This window comes from Phaethon aethereus, assembly GCF_964289735.1.
Source record: "Phaethon aethereus genome assembly, chromosome: 4".
Lineage (NCBI taxonomy): Eukaryota > Metazoa > Chordata > Aves > Phaethontiformes > Phaethontidae > Phaethon > Phaethon aethereus.
The window spans coordinates 68,419,246-68,446,393 of NC_138578.1; the positions used below are offsets into that span (position 1 = coordinate 68,419,246).

The 27,148-nt window shown below is 43.2% G+C and overlaps 1 protein-coding gene across 1 annotated transcript; it reads right to left on the minus strand.

Annotated features, from left to right (window-relative positions):
* Positions 1-454: 454 nt before the first annotated feature.
* Positions 455-25,159, minus strand: LOC309404495 (ADP-ribosyl cyclase/cyclic ADP-ribose hydrolase 2-like; the record flags this gene model as incomplete). The annotated part of the gene is made up of 9 exons (XM_081998973.1): positions 24,471-25,159; positions 16,119-16,248; positions 14,847-14,982; positions 14,288-14,370; positions 13,648-13,724; positions 10,348-10,440; positions 4,278-4,364; positions 3,699-3,758; positions 455-569 (listed from the first exon to the last, which is right to left on the minus strand). Exons 1-9 carry the CDS (start codon positions 24,638-24,640, stop codon positions 455-457), a joined length of 951 nt encoding a protein of 316 aa, XP_081855099.1. The 5' UTR covers positions 24,641-25,159.
* Between the last annotated feature and the right edge of the window lie 1,989 nt (positions 25,160-27,148).

Below are 27,148 nucleotides of genomic sequence, written 5' to 3' on the forward strand. Positions count from 1 at the left end.
TCCAGAGCTGGACGCAGTACCCCAGGTGGGGTCTCACCAGAGTGGAGTAGAGGGGCAGAATCACCTCCCTTGACCAGTTCTCCACGCTTCTTTTGATGCAGCCCAGGATACGGTTGGCTTTCTGAGCCGCAAGTGCACATTGCTGGGTCATGCTGAGCTTCTGATCAACCAACATCCCCAAGTCCTTCTTGGCAGGGCTGCTCTCAATCCATTCTCCACCCAGCCTGTATTTGTGCTTGGGATTGCCAAGAAAAGGAAGTCAAGGGTGAGCTTTCTAGCAGCAGTAGAAGAATTTTTTTACTAAAAGTAGTTGGTATCTAGATAGAAATATGCAGGGTTTTAATATGCAGGTTTCCCAGGCCCAGAACTAGGGTGAAATTGCAGTTAGAAATTAGTTAAAGCCAAATCTATAGCCAGCTAAGGCAAGCAGAGGATATGGATTCAGTTGATTAACTTAGTACACTGAAGCAAATCTGAACAAAAAGCCCACAAAAGAAACAAACATGAGCTTGTTCCAGCTGCCTCCTCTGTCTGAAGATATAGGTCCTCTTTGTGCTGCTGGTGCAGATCTACAGAAAAGAAAACAAACAGGATGTTCACAGCACAGAGCTGAGTTAGCATTCTTTTAAATATCAGGGGTTTGTTGCCAAGGATGAAGTTTGCAGTCCAAGTGCTAAGCTAGAAGTTTCTTTGTAAGAGCTCGCCACCAGGTTCTCTTCGGCTGTCATGATTTTATAAACAGGATATCTGCGTGCAAAACCCTGGAAACACACCAGCATCCTTGTCTCTCCACATCCATTTACTGCCTCCGGCCTTATGCTTGAGATTGTGTAGGGTTCTTTCTAGAGAGCAGTGGTCCTAGAGGTCTATAGCTTTACAGCACTTGATACAGCAGTGTCCAGATCCATTTCCAAGTCTCTCTGACATTGCAATAATGCAAGTAATAAATACCACTACTAATAGTTGCATCTGGCTTCCTTTCAGCTTAAGTTTGTAAACCGTCTATGCCACCTAGTGGGTATTTTTTTACTTACACGTTTTCTTCAAACATCAGGGTGTCAACAAGCCTAAGTCTAAATTTTGACTCAGCAGGACCATATTTCAAATCTGGAGAGGAGTTAAGGGGCACAACCACTACCCAAGAGGCCACAAGTAAATTACAGCACCTTTTAGGTCATCCCTCTGCTACTTTGACACAGCCCTACTCCGCTGATGTAATGGGAATTGTGACAAAATAGTCACTTGCACAACTCAGATATTTTTGGGCTCGGGACATTATTCTCTGGAGGCTGAGAAGCCAGCTATCAGTCTGGTAACAGCAATTAGCCATTGTGAAAGGGATGCAATGGAGCCTCCATGCCTAGTCTCAGTATTTATTATGGAACTATGAAAAGGCAACACGTGTACACTGAGCACACACCAAGCAAAGGAGGCCTTTTCTTAACAGATACACGCTCTTGGTAGCGATACCACTACTGACCAAACTTCCCATGTCACTTAATTGGACCATCAGAGAGCGGCGATCCATCCACAGAGGAAACAGATCTAGAAGATAATCATCAAATAATTTATGAACATTTGCTTAAGGCTCTTTCTAAAAGGGCAGCTAATTTCAATGGAGGTACTATCTATTGCAGAGAAGTAAGTAATTTGGGGACAAGTGTAAGTATTCATTGGCTTGAACCATTTTAGCTACTTAAATTTCAGGGAGAGGCAGTGACAGTTAGCATTCAGATTGGGAAGATCTGTCTTGATTAGGGATAGCATAGATATGAAGTGGATCAAGGCTATTACATTGCCATGCATACAGGAGGGAATAGAAGGCCCAGGAAGGAAAGCAGCAAGGAAAATTTTCCTAAGGAGGATGATAACAGCTGAGTTGCTTAGTAGTAACCCCAGGAGAGTATGAGACTGGTGCTTAGAACATGATAATGATCACGTTAATTTAAGTACTGACATGGATGGAAAGGAAGAGGTGGCTGCTCCCCTGCTTACATACTGAAAGCACTATGTGGTAATACTGGAGAACTGGCATGCTCATCCCTTAGGTGAAAGAAAAAGACATTAATGGTTTCCAAAATGCCTTTCATCTGGATTTCCTCAGCTGAGGAATGTACCACATCACAAAACTTTGAGGGAAATGGTTTAAAACCTGGGAGAAGAGAAAAATCTTCATTAAGAGTTCACAATATTTTTTTTTTTAAGTCCGATAAAGTGCTTTTTTCCTCCAGTTTGTTAGCACTGTGACCACTTTCACAGCTGTGATTTCGCATGAGACAACTGTATTTTCCTTTGACACAAGAACAAAAGCCTCACCATTCACTGGCAGAACAGGGAAACCCTATTTTCATCCACCATGCAAGTGGTATCTAGTAACAAACAAATGCCTTAACAGGCCTGGAAGCCTGTTCTACAATCTATTACCTAGAAGGGGTCTGGAGGTATCAGTGGTATCGAAAATGCCACTGTTTTCATCACACATTTATAGGTTCGTGGTGGGATATAATTTGGATGTAAGAATAAATGTTGTCACATGAAAGATGAGTAAAAGATTTCAGTGGCCAGCAGGAAGAGGGAACACCCACTTTCTCTGTAAGGGTGTATTAAAAATTGAACATGTGCTACAGAAAGTGGTACACAACTCCTTTTCTGTACCGCACGGAGCACTACTGCCACACAACTAGAGGCAAGCAAGCAGGAGTCACGCCTCTCTGCTGCCATAATCAGGGACAGTAAAAGAGGTTTTTCAGAGCAGAAGTTATCATTGCAGTATTACATAGGTATTAACATACAGAAGATTTGCAGGTGCTTCAATTTGGGCAGAAAGGACAGTAGGAGATAGGATGTGGCCAAATGTATGGATTATGCACAAAAATAATATAACAAGAGAACAGCTTTTATGCATCTATGTATCCTGCAACTTTCCAAACTGTGAGGAAGTTTTCATATTCAGACGTTCAAGTCCCTTAATGTGTACCTATAGGTGCAACAGCATATAGATTAAGAAACTTAATCACAATTGAAAACAGTCATCTTTACTGTAAATTCACTGAAACATATCATAAATTAATTTAATCCTCTCTATATTTTAAAGAAAAATATGGATAGGAAGGGAAACTATTAAGGTCTAGTTTGGGAGCAATGCTTGCTAATTAAGAAAGTTGTATCTTGGATGTAATCTGCAGATAACCTACAGGTCGAAGGTAAATACATTAAAATATAGAAATCGGGTTTGCACATAAATGGAAGCTTAATAAAAAACTTTGTCAAAATTTGGAACTGAAAGTTCCAGTAGCTGGAGAAATGTCCTTTAGACCTGTTGCCATTTGACCTACAATTTAATTATTCAAGGAAGAATATTAATGAAAGCAATTTCAAATTTGTAATAGATTTTACATCAAAACATTGATATTCACAAACGTCATTCATACCATCAGTGATATACAGTGTGACTGTGTGATCGATGAGAACTGATTAACACCTAATTTTGATAGCAGGTGCTCACAGACAGGTGTGCACAATTTGTAGATAGAAACGGCTTTCTCAATACACATTAAGTAATAAATTCAAGAATACTCTATAATGCATATGGGTGATATATAATAGATGATAGAGGTAGAATCTGTTGAACTGTTGCCTTCTGCATTATTTATTTGGTTGTAATGACACTGAGGATGGATTGAACTTCTTTTACTTACGATGAAAGGGTACACTTAGAATCATCAGGATAATCCAGGCAGAGTAAGAACATAACAGACCTGTGAAGATATCATTTTATTTAGCATCTTTCAGGCAGAAAACTGAGGTAAACAAACAAACAAAAAAAAAATGAACCCAACAGTATTATCATGTCTAAAACTTCCCTTGATTTATACTTATCTTACAATCTACCATGAATAATTAGAGCTGTGAATACTACTGGGAGTAACTAGTAATTCTGCAGACATTCAATAGTGTTTTTAACTGTGGTTTAGATTTTCAATCCAAATAAAGGTTTTACTGTGAAGTGGAATACATGAGGCCATCTTCTGTGTCTGACATTGGGTAAGTAAAATGTTCCACTTAATTATACAATTATATAATATGGTGTAGTGTTTTGCTCAATTCACGGCTGAAAAATGCTAAGTCTGAAAAATGTGACATCACTCCTCCAACATACCAGTCTGTTACAGAAGATACAACATTAATGGCACATAAGTATTGGAAGGTAAGAAACCATTTAAAACAGATGAAGCTCTCCGGCACATACACCACATTAATGAAGGATTTTCACTTACTTGTAATTGTCAGTGCAGGTGACATCAAAACCAAGGGTTTTCAGCCTGTTTTCTAGTATCTTTACAGTATGAGTTCCACAGGAATCTCTGTGAGAAAGGATTTTAATATTATTGCAAGCCTTTTATTAGCTAATTTCCTTTCACTGAACTTGATGGAATTAGTAAAGTAAATCCCCATTACCTTGCCTCTTCTATATTCCTTAACCCCTACAGAAAACCGGTGTACATTGCTATTTATAATGCTTCATTTCCTGACAGTCATTTAACATTTTATACTCAGTTTACAGAGCCTGGAAGATTGGCTTCAGCCAGTGTAGCATTTGCAGAGTCTATTAACCAATATTCCCACCTTTAATATTTCACTAGACAAACAGAAAAAGAGCTAAATGATTTTGTAAAATAAAAAGTGTTTTATTTGTAATATTCTTTGGACTGTCTTTACAGAAAAAGTTGGTTATAATAAATTAGGAGCTTGTCCAATTTCTTGAATACAGAATGATAGAAAAACACAAGGAGAAAGAAAAAACCACAAACAGTCCTGAACACAGCTTCTGTGTCTAGCACTGATTTTTTAATTTGTGGTCCAATTAGCAAGAGAAAGTTTACCATAGTGCAGAACCTACTGAGATCTCTAAACCTTGCACCAACATCAGGTATTAAGGCCAGTGCTACTTACGTATTGGTCAGTAAATACTCATGATTCTAAAGAAATCATATGGGGACCAACAAAATAATTGTAAAAAGCAATTAATAAAAATACACATATATTCCCATGCATCCATTATCTGAAAGATAAATTAGCATTCAGTGCTTGTCTTAATTTTTCTTTGCAATAAGAACAACTTTTGCAAAGGTGAGCTGTATGTTTGGGTTTTTTTCCCTGAAAGGGTATGCTCACAGAATCATTAAGGTTGGAAAAGACCTTTAAGATCATCAAATCCAACCATCAACCCAACATGACCATGCCCACTAAACCATGCCCCGAAGTGCCACGTTCATGTGCTTTTTGAATATGTCCAGTGATGGTGACTCCACCACCTGCCTGGGCAGCCTGTTCCAATGTTTGACCACTCTCTCAGTAAAGAAATTGTTCCTAATATCTGTTCCTAATATCTAAACTTCCCCTGGTGCAACTTGAGGCCAATTCCTCTCATACTATTGCTAGTTACTTGGGAGAAGAGACCAACACCCACCTCACCACAACCCCTTTTAGGTAGTTGTAGAGAGCGATGAGGTCTCCCCTCAGCCTCCTCTTCTCCAGACTAAACAATCCCAGTTCCCTCAGGTGCTCCTCATAAGACTTGTTCTCCAGACTCCTCACCAGCTTCATTGCCCTTCTCTGGACACGCTCCAGCACCTCAATATCCTTCCAGTAGTGAGGGCCTCAAAACTGAACACAATATTCAAGGTGCTGTGATGATGAATCGAGAACTAGATAAGCAACAGAGCTCAAAGGGTTGTGGTCAGTGGCGCAGAGTCCACTTGGAGGCCTGCAGCTAGTGGTGTTCCCCAGGGATCAGTATTGGGTCTGATTTTGTTCAACATCTTCACCCTCAGCAAGTTTGCTGATGATACAAAACTGAGAGGCTGATACACCAGGAGGCTGTGCTGCCATTCAATGGGATCTGGACAGATTGGAGAGTTGGTTTGGAGGGGAACCTCATGAAATTTAACGAGTTCTGCACCTGGGGAGGAACAGCCCCATGCACCATTACAGGTTAGGGGCTGACCTGCTGGAAAGCAGCTCCATGGAGAAGGACCTTGGAGTCCTGGTAGACAGTAAGTTATCCATGGGACAGCAATGTGCCCCCCCAAGAGGGTCAATGGTATCCTGGGGTACATTAAGAAGAGTGTGACCAGCAGATCGAGAGGGGTTATCCTCCCCCTCCACTCTGCACTGGTGAGGCCTCACCTGGAGTATTGAGTCCAGTTCTGGGCTCCCCAGTTCAACAGAGACAGGGAACTTTTGGAGAGAGTCCAACTGAGGACTACGAGGATGATTAAGGGACTGCAACATCTTTCCTCGTATGAGGAAAGGCTGAGAGACCTGGGGCTGTTTAGTCTGGAGAAGAGAAGGCTGAGAGGGGACCTTATCAATGTCTATAAATATCTGAAGGGTGGCTGCCAGGAGGATGGAACCAGTCTCTTTTCAGTAGTGCCCAGTGACAGGACGAGGGGCAATGGGCACAAACTGCAGCACAGGAAGTTGCACCTCAACATGAGGAAAAACTTCTGTACTGTGAGGGTGACGGAGCAGTGGAACAGGCTGCCTAAAGAGGTCTCCTTCTCTGGAGACCTTCAAAACCCAACTGGACACGTTCCTGTGCAACCTGCCCTAGGTGATCCTGCCTTGGCAGGGGGCTTGGACCAGATGATCTTCAGAGGTCCCTTCCAACCCCTACCATTCTGTGATTCTGTGATTCTGTGCAGCCTCACCAGTGCCGAGTACAGGGACACAATCACTTCCCTACTCCTGCTGGCCACACTATTTCTGGTACAGGTAAGGACGCTATAGGCCTTCCTGGCCACCTGGGCACACTGCTGGCTCATGTTTAGCCAGCTGTCAACCAGCACCCCCAGGTCCTTTTCTGCCGGGCAGCTCTCCAGCCACTCCTCCCCAAGCCTGTAGCGTTGCATGGGGTTGTTGTGACCCAAGGGCAGGACCCAGCACTCAGCACTTGGCCTTATTAAACCTCATACAATTAACCTTGGCCCATTGATCCAGCCTGTTCAGGTCCCTCTGCAGAGCCCTCCTACCTTCCAGCAGATCAACACTCCCACCCAACTTGGTGTCATCTGCAAACTTACTGAGGGAGCACTCGATCCCCTTATCCAGATCATCAATAAAGATATTAAACAAGACTAGTCCCAGAACTGAGCCCTGGGGAACACCGCTTGTGACCGGCCACCAGCTGGATTTAACTCCATTCACCACAACTCTCCGGGTTCGGCCATTCAGCCAGTTCCTCACCCAGCGAAGAGTAAACCTGTCTAAGCCACGAGCCGCCAGTTTCTCCAGGAGAATGCTGTGGGAGGTGCTGTCAAAGGCTTTACTAAACATCCACAGTCTTTCCCTCATCCACTAGGCGGGTCACCTGGTCATAGATGGAGATCAGGTTGGCCAAGCAGGACCTGCCTTTCATGAACCCATGCTGGCTGGGCCTGATCCCTTGGTTATCCTGCACGTGCCCTGTTAGTGCCCTCAAGATGAACCTCTCCATAACCTTCGCTGGTACCAAGGTCAGGCTGACAGGCCTGTAGTTCCCTGGATCCTTATTCTGGCCCATCTTGTAGATGGACATCACATTGGCAAGCCTCCAGTCACCTGGGACCTCCCCTGTTAACCAGGACTGCTGATAAATGATGGAGAGTGGCTTGGCAGGCTCCTCCGCCAGTTCCCTCAGTACTCTTGGGTGGATCCCATCAGACCCCATAGACTTGTTGGTGTCCAGGTGGTGTAGCAGGCTGTCAACTGCTTCCTTCTCGATTATGGGGAGTTTATTCTGCTCTCCATCCCTGTCTTCCAGCTCAGGGGGATGAATACCCTGGGGATACCTGGTCTGGCTATCAAAGACTGAGGCAAAGAAGGCATTAAGTACCCCAGCCTTTTCCTCATCCCTGGTGACAATGTGTCCCTCCTTGCATCCAATAAGGGTTGGAGATTCTCCTTGGCTCTCTTTTTGCTGTTAAGATATTTGTAAAAACGTTTTCTGTTGTCCCTTATGACCGTGGCCAGATTTGAGTTCTAGCTGGGCTTTTGCCTTTCTAATTTTCTCTCTGCATGAGATCCCTGCACTCTTCTTGAGTTCCCTGCCCATTTTTCCAAAGGTGATAAACTCTCCTCTTTTCCCTGAGTCCCAGCAAAAGCTCCCTGTTCAGCCAGGCCATCTTCCCTGCCAACTCTTCTTATGGCACATGGGGACCACCTGCTCCTGTGCCTTTAAGATTTCCTTCTTGAAGACTGTCCAGCCTTCCTGGACCCTTTGCCCTTCAGGATGGTCTCCCAAGGGACTCTCTCAACCTGAATAGGCCACAGTCTGCCCTCCGGAAGTCCATGGTAGTGGTTTTGCTGACCCCGCTCCTTACTTCACCAAGAATCGAGGATTCTATCATGCCATGGTCGCTAAGCCCAAGACGGACTCTGACCACCACATCTCTCACCAGTCCTTCTCTGTTCGTAAACAGCAGGTCAAGTAGGCACCTCCCCTGGTGGGCTCACTTACCAGTTGTGTCAGGAAGTTATCCTCCACACACTTCCACACACCTCCTAGACTGTTTCCTCTCTGCTGTGTTATACTCCCAGCAGATGTCTGGTAAGTTGAAGTCCCCTACAAGAACAAGGGCTAGTGATTGTGAGACTTCTGCCAGCTGCATGTAGAATGCTTCATCTGCCTCTTCAGCCTGGTTGGGTGGTCTGTAACAGACACCCAGCAGGATATTTGCCTTGTTTGCTTTTTCACTCATCCCTACCCATAAGCACTTGACTTGGTCATCACAGTCATTGAGTTCTATACAATCAAAACACTCCCTAACATACAGAGCCATGCCACTGCGTCTCCTTCCATGCCTATCCCTTCGGAAGAGCTTATAGCCATCTATTGCAGCACTCCAGTCATGGGAGTCATCCCACCATGTTTCTGTGATGGTGATTAAGTCATAGCTGTCCTGCTGCACAATGGCTTCCAGCTCCTCCTGTTTGCTGTCCATGTTGCGTGCATTGGTGTAGATGCACTTCAGCTGGGCTATCGATTTTGCCTCCAACATCAGCATGCCATCCGTAGGCTCACCTCTAGTGAGCCTGGTTTTATCCCCTTTCCGCCTTCCAATCTAGTTTAAAGCCGCCTTGATGAGGCCCACCAACTCATAAGCAAGAATACTTTTCACCCTTTGAGATAGTTGAACTCCATCTGCTGCCAGCAGAACCAATGATTCTTTGATTTAAAGAGAAAAGCTGAGAAATGCTAATCTGAACTATGCTTTGTAGACTCCACAGCACTACGGTAAAATATGTGGTCTGGGTTGGTCATGCCAAAATTGAATGAAAAAGAAGCAAAAGGAGATAGGAAAGAGATGAGACATGAAAGGGAAATGACACAAAATGAATGGATGCAACTAAAAAGCGTTGAGTACCAAGAACAGAAGCCTCATGCTCCTAAGAATGCAGATGACATCAGGGATTCAGGCACCAATGGTGGATATGGTGACATCTGAGCCCATTTCTCTGGCCCTCTTTAGCCAGGGCAGCTTTAAGACCAATGAAGTGCCACCATGTTGTATTAACTGCAGGGACCTTGCAGATGGCTGGGGTAAAACTGACTTCTTCTGGTCCTCTACCCCTATTCATCTATGCACATTTGTAGGGACCCCCACAAAAGCTATAATGAATAGACTATTTAATTCTTCCTTTAATCAGTCCCAAACCAGGCCTAATTTCTGGCCTAATGATTTCAGTTTTTTAACTTCAGGGTTCATTTTTTGTTATATTTCTGTTGAAAATTGTCACTTGGTCTTTGGCTATTTACCAACAGGCTATTCTGTTTGGACTGATCTGCTTTTTTTAGTTAGTGTGTTTGTTTATTAAATTCAATTAACAGCAAAATTAGACCTCTTTAAAGCCTGCTTTTTATTATTAGATTGATTTTAAGTATTGAGAGAAGATGAGCCCACCAGTGGTATTTCTCTGCTTCTACCAATTTTCAAACAGTTAAGATAAGTGAAAAGGAAAAGAATGCATATGGGAAGGCAAAAGAAATATTTCATGCCAGCATTTAATCTGAAATTCAGATTGACTCTTTTCTTAGTAAAACTGTATGTGCTCTATCTTTACTCAAGGTCTGAGATCCACACACACATCTCTCTAACTAAGGGTGGACTCCAGACCTAATATTAGAATTTATTTATATTTTGTCTAATTCTGGGAATGGCAGGGTGCGCCTTCTGTGTTAGTGAAAGCATCTAAAATACTTTTAGTTTAATTGCTATGCAAATATAATAGAACAGAAAGCTAAGGTGAAATCTTAAAGACAGGTCCAAAAAGGAAAAATTAATTTTTTGGGGAGACATAACTTACATATCTGGTCCTTCAATATCATCCACAACCCAGATGACAATTTGTGAGATTTTATCTTTCTGGAGATTAGGTATTTCATAATCTGCAAAAAAACTGATTCAAGAAAAAAAATTTAGAACTATAAAAAACATGAAAAAGAAACAATCTTTTTTCCCTTTGCATTAATCAACGCTCTGACCCTGCTGTAGCATATGGGCTTGCTTGATTTTACATATATATCTTTCAACAACAATCAAACTCAACACAAAGCAGAAAAAATCTGATTCACATTCTGAATGTCCTCAAAGGTCAAAGGCATTTAATCAGAACTTTTAATATTCTTCATCTTAGAGGGGTTCAGCTGAAAAAAGTTGTAACTTGGAGGTGAACCAGAATGAAGCGAACTTCAAAAACAAAATGAAAAAACAAAACAAAAAGCATGTGACAGAGGAAAAAATAAAAAGGTCATTCTTGTAGTTACTGCTTTTAGACATAATACAATTTTGCTTTAAATAAAAAAATAACAACAGACACAAGACAAATATATTTTTAGGTACAAAATCATAGCAACAGTAACATGACGTATTTGTCTAGGATACATAAGACCACAAAGGAGAAACTTTTAGATGTGTCCATGCCTGGCCTAGGGAATCTTCCACTTTATTGCTTTGTGTACATTGACTTTGATAGGTATTTAAATAACAATTAAAACAAAATAATAAAATGGCAATTAAATCATAGAATCATAGAATTGTTTGAGTTGGAAGGGACCTTAAAGATCATCTAGTTCCAACCCCCTGCCATGTGCAGGGTCACCTTCCACTAGATCAGGTAGCTCGAAGCCTCATCCAACCTGGCCTTGAACACTTCCAGGGATGGGGCATCCACAACTTCTCTGGGCAACCTGTTCCAGTGCCTCACCACCCCCACAGTAAAGAATTTCTTCCTTATAGCTAATGCAAAGATGCTGAATCCAAAGGATTATTCTAACATCAGTGAATTGATTTTTTTTGGTGAGATGCAGGCATTTCAAAGACACAGATTTCTAACCCTCCCAGTAAGATGTACTGTAATGATTTCCAACCTTCCAATTGCTCTTTTTTTTTTCCCTCAGAAAGCTTTTAAGGGCTGTGTCTGCAATGAATACTTGGTCCAAGCCTGAGCCTAGGTGTGTGCTCTGATTTGCCTATCATGGGTCTTCTTAAATGTCTACATCTGGGGTGCAGTGTTTCTTAACTACTTTAAATGCTCTGACACCCACCCTACACTGGAAGGGACTCTTAATTGTCACCTCCTTAATGAGACCAGTGGTGGCAATGTGACCACCGCTCTGTCCACCTGGTGCCTGCAGACAAACTACTGGTGCTCTGGTGTGGAAGCTCTGTTAGTGGCCAGCTGAGACCTGTTCATGAAGTTAGCAAGTTACTTTACACTTCTGGAGCAGTGGAACACGAGGAGGCAGATACCAACAGTTGCCCTCTCTGGTCAACTCTGTTACAGCAGTGGCGAACCAGAGACCAGTAGCAGCAGCAGCAGCAGGTTTGCCTGTCTGTCCAAGGTGTCCAAGCCTGTCTTAAACACATAGTGAAAATATAACCAAAAAGAAATATTCCAATTATTTTTAACTCATTTGCCCATTCATGCATGTGTTATTGCCAGCAAAAATGCTGCTTCCTCCAAAATATAAAGGAATCTTTAACTAGAGGAGTCAGAAACTGTGGAGGAACAATGTACGATTGGCTTCGGTAAACCAATTTTTGAACCAACTAATAGAAGTCTGCTAACTCCATTCATACTGTGTGAATGAGCAAAGTTATTTTGCAGTGAAGTGAGAAATAAATCTTAACTGAAACGGTAAGAGGTGACTTAATGATGATTTAAGTGTACAAACTGTAATGCAGGATAAACTTTGGAAGTGGCTTTGAAATGCCTGAAAACAGACCAAAGAGATGTTTAGGAAGACAGGTAGATCTTTCAGATTACCTTCTGCTATTAATTATTCAACTTTAAGTCTCTTTCAAAGAAGATCTCTTAAATGAATTCAGTCATAAATGGGCCACAAGATACACAGCAAAGAAAACAGAGTAACTGGCTTTGTTTTTTTCATGTCAGGCTGTGTTCCGGTGGTGGAGATGTCACTGGTCATGATACCACCAGACAGACAACCCAGGGAACTGGTGGAAAGAATTAATTTATGTGCAAGAGGTTTCTGAAATAAGGAATCTGTAGATTAACAGAAATAAGGAATCTGTTTCTGAAATATTGACTCTATATGGGATTCTGGGCATTGACGTGCTGCCAGGTGTTATCATCTGCAGAAGACTTGATCCCAGCTGACCACCTGACCAACCCAAGGAGACCATATAAGCTTTCTTGATTAGCTGGAAGTTGTGTTACAGAGATGGACCTTTTGGGGGATGGAGGTAAGTAGGTAGTAGGTGTTTTGGAAGAGATGGTTCTTGTTTCTCTCCTATCTGGCGATAAAGTTAACTTTTCAATGATTATTTTTAGTCCTCAGCACACAGGAGCAGGATCTGTTCTATGAGGTGGTTTTTTAAGGTTTTTTTTTTATCTGACTCCGACAGAACAGTTGCTGGGGTAAGGAAAGATGTATTTTTCATCAAAGACAGGCAGTCACTACAGCCACATATTCAGTAAAAGTTCTTAAGGGTGTACTTTTGCAACAGATCATAATTATAAACTTAGATGAACTTCTGCATAGTGGCACACTTGTAAATAATGGAAAATACATCTGTCCTTAATAACAAGGAATAAGGAGAAGAGTGAGCTAATCCTTGCTATTACCCTTCTCAATGAGTTTTTTTTTTCTTTATTAAACCATAATGGATCTCAAACTACTTCCTCTCTTGGTCATGGAGAAATAGCAGGACCAAGCACTTTCGCTATAGAATTTACGAAGTTTGCTTCTAGGCCCGACAGAGGCTACGCTCCCTGTAACGATGTCCTCTCCTTGGAGATGTCCCTGAATAGAAATTTTGTAACACTCCTCTTTTTGAAGACATACACATTTTGCCACAGTATGTTGGCTGACTTGAAGGCTGCTTTCCAAGAGTATTCATCCTGCTTGCCACAGCAGTCTGTAAAATGCAGGAGTCAAAACGATTGTTTTCATCCATTTCATGTTAATTCCTACAGCTGGGGACAATTAACAGTTGTCCCCACAACTCAGAAGACTTTTGATGCAACAGGCTCTGTCAGCTACGCTTCCCATGCTTTGTGTGGCAGAAGACCCAAACAACTGGTTGATCCTATTTTTGCAGGCATCAGACCCTGTATGCATACATAAGACAGTTTTCTTACCCTGGATCTGGATAAGCTCCTCCGACTGCAGAACCATTCAGTAAGACATGTATCACCCCAGAGCTGTGCCATGCGTACTGCAATACATAACAATTTTTCTTTCAGAACTCATTTTATAGATTTGTCATATGACTTGGTAAGCAACAATGATGAAGGAAAGAATTTTACCAAGAAGAGTATCAGAATTGTGAAAGTAATATCAAACTAGCACCCTAGCAGGTCACTGCAGTAGAGGGGCCAAGAATTCATTGCATCTTCTCAAACTATTTTCTCAAACCTGTAGTTTCTTCAGCATAGGAAGAAAGCATTCTGGCACTCTGTGCTGGGTTTGATCTGTGAATAAAGGCTGTCAAATGTCATTTAGGACCTGTATTCAGTAGACAACTAGTGTGCTTATTCTGCTTAGTATATGCTTAATATATATTAACAAAGCCAACACAGAATTTTAACACGTTCTCTAGCTAAGGTGAAAGTTAGGTTCGTCTTGCTAAAACACTGGACCCAGCCTAAAAAAGTGTATTTGTATCAGAGGAAATAACCTAGCACAGTTATAAACTTGAATCCGTTTTGATCCGGCGATGTTTTCCTGAACCACCCAGGACACACTAATGTACAAAGTCAGCACTAATGCACTATTTACAGTGATTGAGGCCATCCTCCAGAAAGATTCCACTGCATTGTTTTCACATTCCTCCGTGGTAGGGCATGATTCATAGTCCAGTCCTGTAGGAAGGCACATGATTGTGCTATTAGAGAGATGATAGTGACTATAAAAAGTGACCTTAGAAAGCCATTAAATATATTCGCGCCTTACTCACTGAACATACAAGATGGTCTGACATAAAACTGAAAGCTGATGGTTCTATTTTTTCTATCATTTTCCATCTTGCAGTTTACAGAAACAATGTCATTTTGTAGATTCAGTGACTTGGCTGAAACTGCTCTAACTCTATACCTGGCATGCAGAGAGCTCCACGTTCAGAGGACTGAGAAGGAGGTTTAGCTCCTGTGCAACACTTAGACTTCACTGTGTGCTCCCCAGACTGCAATGTTAAATATTCACAAAACAGGAGAGAATGAGACAGTGAAGCTATCCCAGATTTTTCATGGGGTAAGAGCAAAATTAGCTCCTCTAGAACATGGCATGTGGTCTCCATTATGGTTTTACAGACAGTTGTTTAATATAGCACTCATCTTACCAGCGCTGTTTGCCTGCCCACACCAGTTTAGAAAATCTCCGAAGAAGCCAAACAGAGTATCACCCAGAGCCATGTAGCGACGGCCTCTGCCAGTAAAGCTATTGACTAGCAGCTGATTATTTTCCCAGAAGAGAGACTATATAAAAAAAAAAAGGAATAAAAAAGAAAAGAGAAGAAATGAACCATCACTTGGGTGTGGACACATGAGATTATGGGGCGTTGAAAACAGTTTAAAACATGTTTTGGTATTTCTTTCAAAATCAAGCTCATACCCAGAAATGTTAGCTATGTCTTTAGAGGAACAAAGTCTTTTTTTTTTACAGTGGTGTAAATTCTGATCACTAGAGGCTTCAGGGGCATTCATACCATGATGGGAATGGATACAAACCGGTATTAAATATAGCTAGGCCTAACTTTGCCTTCCTCAGCAAACAGATTTAGGAAAAGGGAGAGAAAAGAGAAGGCAGATATTTATAAGCCCGATAGATCTCACTGGAAGTCTCTCACACTACTATGTTGGTTTATGGCGTGAAAAAATCATACATCTAGCTGTTATTTCTGTGGTTGCAACACAGAGATAACTCTTTCATGAGTTAAGCTATGTTGACAGGAGTATTTGTTGGTTTAGCCTGTATCATTCAGAGATAAGGAATAACTGTGCTAGAGTAAATAATAACTTGTGCTAGGTAAAACTGCTTAAAAGCACAACCTTTTAGAGAAGGCCAAAGCACACATCCTGATGGGATATGATGGCACAAAGAACTGTGCTTTTTGCACTTTCATAGTTCTCTGCGATTGCTGGCACATCAAAGCCTTACTGTTTTCTAGCATATGACAGCGTCCTACCTCATTTCTGCTTATGTTTGTTTAACATGTCAATGTTTAACATGCCATTGCCCTGAGACTTGGCTGTGAGGAGTGCAAGCAAAAGATGATAGCAGGCACAGTCTTTGCAGGCATAGCACCTAACTTGAGGAAAAGTATAAGTGGAAGCTCAGGGACTACGACGAGGCCCCTGGCACAGCAGGAAAAATGGGGGAATCTTTGCGGTATGAAAATAGAGAAGTCACTGAGAAGTTACTGCATAAAATAAATGCAGCCAAACACATCGAAAAATGCCATCAAGCCTGAGTCTAGTTTGTAAACTACAGACAGGCCAAAAATAATGAATCATCAGTCAGCCACAGAATGACTCTTGGTCAATTTTGAACTGTGCCATGGAAAATCTGCTGGATGTCACAGGACTGTTAACACAACATAAATAATCATTACCTTGTTAGATGGAATTGTGTGCAATGACAGGTTGATAAATAATTCATAGTCCTTAGGTAGAATGCTGCAAGGATCCTTGTTAATAAATGCGTTTTTAAATGCTTCCCATATCTCTGAACAATTCTTCTCACTGTAATCATTGAAACAAACAAATAGCAGAATTATTTTTTCAAAGCACAGCAAGAAAGTTATTTGTTCCCAACTTCTTCAAATTCCCAAATTAAAACCCCTACAAGGTGAATATAGAAAACTGAGGTCAGGGTGGTAGAGAACTTGCCAGCCAGGATGAGCGTATAGATCTTGTCTTTTCCTGACTCCTAACAGCAGCAGATGAGGAAGCAGTAGCAATGAAAATATTAGGATTTACAGTGTGGAATTCGAAATACACAGTAATTCAACAAAAATCTTAGACAGTGCAGTATGCTCAGTGAGCACTGTAGAAATACTAAAGAAAACAACTTACTTAGAAATTTTCCAGATTCAAAAAGCCGTTTCAATGAAAACGTAGCTAAGTGTGCAAAACTACTGGCATGTAAAATTACTCTTAAAATGTCAGATTCAAGTGCAGGAGGAGTTACTAGAAAGTTTCAATGGTAGAATAATGGTTTTGACATAGAGATGCCTTCTGTGTATACAGGCCCCAGGACGATGCAGCTTTACCTTGCTGGAGCGAGTACAGTCACCGTGTGGGACAAGCAGTGTCACTGCAGTAGCTACAAGAATACTGTCAGGATTCAACATTTAAACTGCGAGCGAAGAGAGGCCTGAAATAAGGTGCTAGGCTGTGCACTTCGACAGCTCCCCTCTGCCAGCTCTGTCTTGGGGACAATAATCTCCCGCGGAAGGACAGGACAGGCCATCCAGGGACGGAAGTGTCTTACCGCTCTGGATTTCCAAGATCTCATCTGTCACAGCTCTGAGCCTGCCTGGAGCAATTAAACAGGGAATTGCTACTTTCAGCACTTTCCCACAGTACCTTCCTCACATACGCGCTGTGACAATGTCTATGCTGGGAACACTCTGCAGAACAGAATAACGTATGTTATGTGCATACAGCATTCCTAACAGCAAACAGCTGTAACTGCAAAGCTGTAGCTTGAACAACAGTCTCGATAAGTAAACCAAAATTTGCCATTAGAGTGTTTTCCTCGTTTAACGACATCCATAGACAGCGGGATTTCTGCTGGCGCTTCTCCTCATGAGATTCTTTAAGGAGCTGCTTTGCGACGCTGAATGTCGCAGATACTTTAAAGTTAAAGGACCCCTTGTGATGAGTTGTGCAGCTCCCGTGCAGGAAACAGACCACAGATTCCCTTACAGTAATCTCTGTTCATGCTTCCAACAACAATACAAAAAACCCCAATATGTCATAAGCAAATATAGGATCTTGATCTGAAAATCTTCAGTGATGCAATATGACCCTTGATCAGTAGTTCTAATGTTTAAATAGGCTTACTCGATAAAAGGATTTGCATCCTATTTCTGATTTCAAGCTGTTAAACTTTAGCTTCTGACAATTGTATATACTTACGTCTCATTCTGCTAATGAGCTGTCTACTGTAAGCACTCACTTATCCATGCTAGTACTTGTAAATTATGATCAACTGAACTCTTAACATCTTCCTTGACAGCTGAACCCAGTGGTAATTTTCTGGTTAATTCACTTACTGCATTTTTTTCTTCATGCCTTCTCACCCAGGTTTGAACAGCTTGTAAATCAAAAGGATTATTCTGCTCTGTTACTCAAAATTTCTTAGCCGGCAAAAATACTTTTTGAAACGAAAGGGTGGGGAAGGACTGTAGTTCAGGACAATTACTTCCAATCTTAATAGGCACTAGTAAGTCATATTAGATTTATTTCATACTAGTCAGCTAAAAAAATATTTTCAAAACTTCCATTAAACATTATCAATAGCCACCGAGGCGAAGGGCTACGGAGCGAAGGATCGCGCCGGGGGAGCCTTCCCGAGGCGGCCAAACCGCGAAGGCGGCAGCACAGGGAGCGAGAGAGTGCCCCAGCTTCCCCCCCCGACCCCCGGCCGGCGGAGCGGGCTCCTAACGAGCGGCAGCTCTGACTCAGCGTGGGCGGGGCCCAGGGCGGCGGCGGCCAAAACCCCTCGCCTACAAGAGCAGCGCCCGGGAGCGCGGCGAACAGGGCGGGCAAACAGGGCGTGGCACGTCAGGAGGGCGTAGCGCGTCAGTTTGCGCGGCAGTTCGCGCGGGCAGGGCGTGCAGGGGAGGCGTGCGGGCGTGGTGCAGTACAAGTGGCCATCGGCCTCCCAGAGGAGGCGCAGCCATGGTCGCCACTCGGCTGAAAACCGGGGCCAGAAAGACTGTGGCGACACAGACGGAGCTCCCGCTCAGGCACGTGGCTGTCCAAGTATCCGGCTGCAGAGAGTGCCTGAGCCTGTCGGTTGTCCCAGAGACCGATGGGGACGCTACCTGCGTGCGGTGCGACCAGGTCAGCGACCTGCTCAGCCTGGTGGCAGAGCTGAAAGAGGAAGTGGAGAGGCTGAGGAGCATTAGGGAGTGTGAGAGGGAGATAGATTGGTGGAGCCACTCCCTGGCGGCCCTGAGGCAGGGGCAGCTGGTGGAGGCTCCACAAGCAGCAGGAGATCCCCTGTCCTCTTGCTGCCGGGCAGAAGGAGAGGACCTAAGAGATGAGGGGAAATGGAAGCAGGTCCCTCCTCGGAGAGGTCGGCGAATTCCCTCCCGGCCTCCCTCACCGTCCCAGCTGCCCTTACACAACAGGTATGGGGCTCTGGAACATGAGGGACAGGAACATGAGGACCCTGATGAAGGTCCATCCGAGGGGGTGCCTAGGGTGTGTCAACCAGCCCCACGCATCAAGACGTCCTTAGTTAAGAAAAAGAGGAGGGTGATTGTTGTAGGTGACTCCCTCCTAAGGGGTACAGAGGGCCCAATATGTCGACCAGACCCAACTCACAGGGAAGTCTGCTGCCTCCCTGGGGCCTGGGTGAAAGACATCACCAGAAAACTCCCTGGTCTGGTTCGGCCCACTGATTACTACCCGCTGTTGGTCATGCAGGTTGGCAACGATGAGGTTGCGCTAAGAAGCCCGAAGGCAGTCAAAAAGGACTTGAGAGCACTGGGGCGACTGGTCAATGGAGCGGGAGCACAGGTAGTGTTTTCGTCAATCCCTTCAGTGACGGGGAAGAACGCTGAAAGGAACAGGAAAGCACACCTGATCAACACATGGCTCAGGGGCTGGTGCCGTCGTCAGAATTTTGGGTTTTTTGACTACGGGGCGGTTTACACGGCACCAGGTCTCCTCGCAAATGATGGAGTGCAACTGACGCCGAGGGGAAAAAGGATTCTTGCTCATGAGCTGGCAGGCCTCATTGAGAGGGCTTTAAACTAGAATTGGAGGGGGGAGGGGCTAAAACCGGGCTCACTAGAGTTGAACCTAGGGGTAGGTTCAATGTGCCAGAGTTGAAATCTATAGCCCGGCTCAGGTGCATCTACACCAATGCACGCAGCATGGGCACCAAACAGGAGGAGCTGGAAGCCATTGTGCAGCGGGACAGCTGTGACGTAGTTGCCATCACAGAAACATGGTGGGATGCTTCTCATGACTGGAGTGCTGCAATGGATGGCTATAAGCTCTTCCGAAGGGATAGAATGGGAAGGAGAGGCGGTGGGGTGGCTCTGTATGTTAGGGAGTGTTTTGATTGCATAGAAATTGAAGATTGTGAAGACCAAGTAGAGTGCTTGTGGGTAAGGATGAGGGGGAAGGCCAATGAGGCAGACATCCTGCTGGGAGTCTGTTACAGGCCACCCAACCAGGATGAAGAGACGGATGAGACATTCTATAAGCGACTGGCGGAGGTCTCGCATTCGCTGGCCCTTGTTCTTGTGGGGGACTTCAACCTACCGGACATCTGCTGGAAGTATAACACGGCAGAGAGGAAACAGTCTAGGAGGTTCCTGGAGTGTGTGGAGGATAACTTCCTGATGCAGCTGGTGAGTGAGCCCACCAGGGGAGGTGCCTTGCTGGACCTGCTGTTTACAAACAGAGAAGGACTGGTGAGAGATGTGGTGGTCGGAGGCTGTCTTGGGCTTAGCGACCATGACATGATAGAATTCTCAGTTGTGAGTGAAGTAAGGAGACGACTCAGCAAAACTGCTATCATGGACTTCCGGAGGGCAGACTTTGGCCTGTTCAGGTCACTGGTTGAGAGAGTCCCTTGGGAGACAGTCCTGAAGGACAAAGGGGTCCAGGAAGGCTGGACAGTCTTCAAGAAGGAAATCTTAAAGGCGCAGGAGCAGGCGGTCCCCATGTGCTGTAAGAAGAGTTGGCGGGGAAGGCAACCGGCCTGGCTGAACAGGGAGATTTTGCTGGGACTCAGGGAAAAGAGGAGAGTTTATCACCTCTGGAAGAAGGGACAGGCAACTCATGAAGAGTACAAAGATCTCGTTAGGTCAAGCAGGGACAAAATTAGAAAGGCAAAAGCCCAGCTAGAGCTCAGTCTGGCCACAGTCGTAAAAGATAATAAAAAATGTTTTTACAAATATATTAACAACAAGAAGAGAGGCAAGGAGAATCTCCATCCCCTACTGGATATGGCGGGGAACATTGTCTCCAAGGACGAGGACAAGGCTGAGGTACTTAATGCCTTCTTCGCCTCAGTCTTTAATAGCCACTCCAGGTATCCACAGGATATTCAGCCCCCTGAGCTGGAAGACGGGGATGGAGAGCACAATGTACTCCTCATAATCCAGGAGGAAGCAGTCAAGGACATGCTAAGCCACCTGGACATCCACAAGTCTATGGGGCCTGATGGGATCCACCCAAGAGTACTGAGAGAGCTGGCGGAGGAGCTTGCCAAGCCACTCTCCATCGTTCATCAGCAGTCCTGGTTAACAGGGGAGGTCCCAGAAGACTGGAGGCTTGCCAATGTGACACCCGTCTACAAGAAAGGCCGGAAGGAGGATCCTGGGAACTACAGGCCTGTCAGCCTGACCTCTGTTCCAGGGAAGATTATGGAGCGGTTGGTTTTGAGAGTGCTCACAGGGCATCTGCAGAACAGCCAAAGGATCAGGCCCAGCCAGCATGGGTTCATGAAAGGCAGGTCCTGCTTGACCAACCTGATCTCCTTCTATGACCAGGTGACCCGCCTAGTGGATGAGGGAAAGGCTGTGGACGTTGTCTACCTGGACTTTAGTAAAGCCTTTGACAGCGTCTCCCACAGCATTCTCCTGGAGAAACTGGCGGCTCGAGGCTTAGACGGGTTTACTCTTCGCTGGGTGAGGAACTGGCTGGATGGCCGAGCCCAGAGAGTTGTGGTGAATGGCGTTAAATCCGGCTGGCGGCCGGTCACGAGTGGTGTTCCCCAGGGCTCGGTTCTGGGACCAGTCTTGTTCAATATCTTTATAGATGATCTGGATGAGGGAATTGAGTGCTCCCTCAGTAAGTTTGCAGATGACACCAAGCTGAGTGGGAGTGTTGATCTGCTGGAGGGTAGGAGGGCTCTGCAGAGGGATCTGGACAGGCTGGATCGATGGGCAGAGGCCAACTGTATGAGGTTTAATAAGGCCAAGTGCAGGGTCCTGCACTTTGGCCACAACAACCCCATGCAATGCTACAGGCTTGGGGAGGAGTGGCTGGAGAGCAGCCCGGCGGAAAGGGACCTGGGGGTGCTGGTTGACAGCCGGCTGAATATGAGCCGGCAGTGTGCCCAGGTGGCCAAGAAGGCCAACAGCGTCCTGGCCTGTATCAGGAATAGTGTGGCCAGCAGGAGCAGGGAAGTGATTGTGCCCCTGTACTCGGCACTGGTGAGGCCGCACCTTGAATACTGTGTTCAGTTTTGGGCCCCTCACTACAAGAAGGATGTTGAGGTGCTGGAGCGTGTCCAGAGAAGGGCAACGAAGCTGGTGAGGGGTCTGGAGCACATGTCTTATGAGGAGCGGCTGAGGGAACTGGGGTTGTTTAGTCTGGAGAAGAGGAGGCTGAGGGGAGACCTTATCGCTCTCTACAACTACCTGAAAGGGGGTTGTGGCGATGAGGGTGTTGGTCTCTTCTCCCAAGTAACTAGTGATAGGACAAGAGGAAATGGCCTCAAGTTGCGCCAGGGGAGGTTTAGATTGGATATTAGGAAAAATTTCTTCACTGAGAGGGTGGTCAGGCATTGGAACAGGCTGCCCAGGGAGGTGGTGGAGTCGCCATCCCTGGAAGTGTTCAAAAAACGTGTGGATGTGGCGCTTCAGGACATGGTTTAGGGGACATGGTGGTTCTGGATTAATGGTTGGACTTGATGATCTTAAAGGTCCTTTCCAACCTAGTGATTCTGTGATTCTGTGAATAAAGAAATATGGGGGAAATGCGCTACAGGAACTTTCGTGTTACATAGCATACTCCTACTAGAAAATTCCAAATAAGATTTTCATTCAGATCCCTCACTTCTACATGACCACAATATTTTGTAAAATGCCTCTTTTAACTGCCATTTTGCATGTTCTGTTTTAATGTAAAGGGAAGTTTTTCTTACGTTTCTATAAACACCTTCATGTTTTAACTATGTTGCAGTGTAAAGACATGCTTTGCTAGCTTCTTTTATGTTAGCAAAGTATTTAAAAAAATTATTCTATTTGCACATAAATTCAGAAGCAAAACCAATCCAGGTGGCTATGCCTCCCTAAAAGCTAGCCTGGGGGCAATTAAGAAACAGACAATGAACAGAAAGAGTTATAAATAATTAGAATATCTGCTTTGCACCTGTGCAATACAAAATAGCCATTTTGTTTAGATTACACTATTTGCTTACAGACCTAAGATAAAAAGAAAAAATACACATAATATGAAATTAATTGTGCAGCTCTTCTTTTTACAATGCCATCTTGGGCCTTAATTCAGGAAAACAGTCCTAATGTCCAGTCTGGCTTCATGCTATTATGAGCAAGAATACTTTGATGAATGTGTTCAGACATCTCGATTTTAGAATTACATTCTGAAAATGTCACAGGAATTAATTAGACCACAAAACTGTCATAAAAATGAGACATACAGAAATACTTTCAAGAATATGGTATTTACGTTTCTAAAAGCCCAAATTAGGTAATGATAAAGTTAATATTTCCACAGTAACAATCCTTTATGTTGCTCATTTGAGTGTATTCTGTATTATTAGTCATGTCCTGCTTCAGATATAAATGAAGTGACATCTGTTAACTCCAACAGGAACTGCAAGACCAGACTTCATACACCTACACAACTGTTAACTGACTTAAGTTTTGTAGTTTATATTATATTGTAGGTGTGTAGAAATCTATCGTTAAAGTTTACTGGCACCTTCCACTGTGACATGTTTATGAATTTGCCAAACTTGAATTGTTCAGCTGAAATTTTAGTACGACAATGATTTTTTCCTTCATGGGGAACTTGAACCAAAACTCTTCTGCTAAGTTAAGAATGTTAATAGGAAAAAACATGTTGTTTTGCCTTTGTTAAAAGCCACGAACCTGTTTTTTCAGTCCTGTATCTTCCTGTTTTGCAGCAGGAACTGAAAATGGGAGGTTGGGGAAAGGAGGTGATATTTGCTGCTATTATGCAACTTAATCTAACCCTGTTTAAAACCATGATTCAGTGCTGCAGGAACCCAGCTGGGCCCCCTCTGCAAATACCTCTTCAAACCATCAGGAAAAAATTTTAGTGTCAGAATAAAGGACTAAACTCCAGGAGATTGTCCTTCTTAGATTTTTCCTTTTTACCAAAGCCCAAACAATGTAAGGAAGACAGAAAAAGTGGTCATTTTAGCAAAGTGTGTGACTTACCTCCCGTTCTGTGTAATTAACACACAGAATGATGAATTGTGTAATTATGTGTAATTAACACACCAACAATGAAAGCTCATGGCTAATCATACTTCAGCAGTTTTTTCAAGTTCCAGTACTGGATTTTTCAGGTGGATGCGCTAAACAGTCTCTTTCAGTACCACAGGATAGCTATAAAGTGTGGTGCTTTCCTGTAATACATGACCTGACATACAAGGCATGCAAAGTAAAGCTGGTCTCCCCAGGAGCACTCTCAGACTTGGCAAGTCAGAAATATCACCCCCACCATTTCTGTGCAGTATTCTCCTTACAGAACACTGTGGCACTAGTCGGGGAAGAAATGTGAAATAGAAAGTTGAAGGATTAAAAACCTTGCCTTAATTACACTACTTTTATTAACATGACATCTGTCAAAGTTCATTTTTTTGTTTCCAGGCAGCTCCAAGCATGTTGACTTCCATAGGATCACTTTCATGACTAGATGCAAAATATCAGGCTTCTGATTAATAACCATTTTGTACAGAAGATAGAAAACTAATCCATAAATGAGCAAAAACTTACCCAACAGCAGGATTCACGATTCTAATATAGTCATAGCATCTTCCAATGACAATACTTTCCAGGTTTTGCGTTGTACCTTCACCTTTCCATTTCCTTCCCTCCACTTCTGAGAAGCTGGTCATGAACAGAACAGAGACAAGTAAGAGAGAAAAACAAAGGCTCTTCATCATGAATTCTTGAGAATCCAAGTTCTTAAAAAAAAAAAAAAGCTATAGAAAAAAGTTAAATGATACAATTTAAATGGAAACCTGGAGGCTTAACGTTTAATACTTCCAATACTGGCTATAGCTCTGTACACAAAAGATGAAGTTAGATGGAAATCTAAACCTTGCTGAGGACTGTAATCTGTTTCCTGTAACGATTGCAGCACAGGGATACATCACTTCCTCATGCCTAACTGCTCCCCACTTCAGAAAAATGAGACTTTTAAGGTTATGATATTGCCATCTGGTGATAACTGGGAAGAATTACAATAAAAGGAGAAAAAATCCTCTTAGCACTCAGTATTTACAACGCCTTATGTTTGCTTAATACTCCTTGCCATGCGACGGCTTCCTAAAACATGACAAGGGCTTGCAAGCAACATATTTTAAACCAGTTTCTTTTCATTTTAAAAGGAGTACGCTTTTTACACATATTTCTCTAGTGGCTAAAAAAAAATTTGCTGAAATACATATCAAGAAATATGCAGGTAAAGTGCTGATCTCATAAACACCCAAATTCTTGTATCTTGTGTCATCTTGTATCACACATAGGGATCACATTTAGTCAGCCCTTTTCCATTTCTCCTGTGGATACTGACAGCAACATTTGGTGTGAGGATATGTGTTTTAAAGTCTTCATGAACAAAACCACCTGGCAGGCAGGAATCAATCATAACAAGAACCAAAAGGATTAAGACATACTTCCCGTGCACTGAAGAAATCTCTTCAGCTTCTGTTTACTCTTATTCTCCCTCCAGCTTCTTTTCCCTAAGTACTTTGTTAGATCATCCAATGGCATCGATTAACCTAATCTTCAGTGTAAATATTCTGTGGTATACACTGCTGCAAAATCAGCCACACTACTTTTTGCCCTTTTTAAAAAACAATTCAACATTAGAGTAATTTGTCTATGGACTCACATTTCTGAGGAATATGCTGGTTCTTTTTCTATTAAACAGTCTCCATGCCTCAGTGAATATATACATCTCTATTATTTATGTAGTTACTTATACAGTGCCATGCTTACATTGAAGCATTGGTACTCAGCTGATGGATTTTGCTGATGGCAAAATCTTGCTAAACATCAAGTAAATGGCTGATGATGGATTTCTCCTGCAAATGTGATAGAAGTATAACGAGTTCATTTGTTACCTGCAGCAAAGTCTTCAGGAAAGCCAGATTTACCCAGAAACGGATATGCAATGTTGTACTTTTTATGATGGAGACACAGCAAACTTCAGTTACTTCTCTGATAATTCTTCTCCCTATTTTTCTTCCTAACCTCTCTGAAACACGGCCATGCTGATAGGGCACCGGCACGTTAATCAAACAGTTTCAACCCACTGCATTGGGTTCAGGGTTAGAGACTGCAATAATCCATGGAAGCCAATGAATTTCTTTTTTATCATCAACTTTGTTGCAACCAAATTTTGCTTAATAATTTCAGGGCTAACAAAAACCAGAGGCATCACTGATGTGATCTTCTATATGGAACAGGGCAGAAATTGTCACTGATTTAGTCACAGGCTAAAACTTCTGCTTAAAATATACAGTATACGTTAAAAAGACATAAGGATGGATACTGAGATTTGGAATGGCTTTTCTCCAAGGACACATCAGGTTAGGACTCATCAACTTCAGGAAGAAGATGTGGGTATCGCTCAGCGGCATTCTCCAAAAAACAGATGACCTGTCATAACACCCCGGAGGGAATGGAAATGAGTCCAACAACTGCTGGGATGTCCATCTCATTCCCCATCAAGCTCCCTTTCCTCACTGGCCACTTCTAGAAACACAACACTGGACCAGAATGACCTCTGATCTGACTCACCACAGCCATTTTTAATTTATGTTCTTAATTTTGATTTAAATCCTTCACGTGATGGCTAAACAAACACACCTCCAGGGAAATTGCTCCAATGGTTTGATAGCCTTGAGAGTCAAACCTTAGCTCTGGCCTGAACTTGCCTACTTTAGCTTCCAGTCATTGGATCTCATGATGTCTTTCTCTATTACATTAATGAAGAATCTACTCTCAGAAATCTTCTCTCCATGCAAGTTCTTCTAGAAGACGACCAATTCTCTCCTTAAACTCGTCCATGAAAAATTCAATATTTTAATCCTATTATTAGGCATTTTCTCTTGTAGTACTGTACTTCACTACCACGAACCGTCTGTCCATCTTGCCTCCTAAGCTCTGGCAATTCATGCTGGATGCACATCACTGTCCCTCGCTCTCTGCCCCTCTATCTTAGAAGAGGTTATTGCACATGAAGCAGAGTCAGCAAAATTGGCAGCATTATCTGCTCTGGAGATACTCTAGTTCACAAACTGAATATTAACTTAAAACAACCATGAAATACGGCATATGTTTATATTCTGAAGCCCTGGAAGACGAGGAAGCGACATGTTCTCTCTTGTTATTTCTACCAGATGGGAGTGGTAACTTCTAGCAAAGGAAGGTGTAACAGGTGG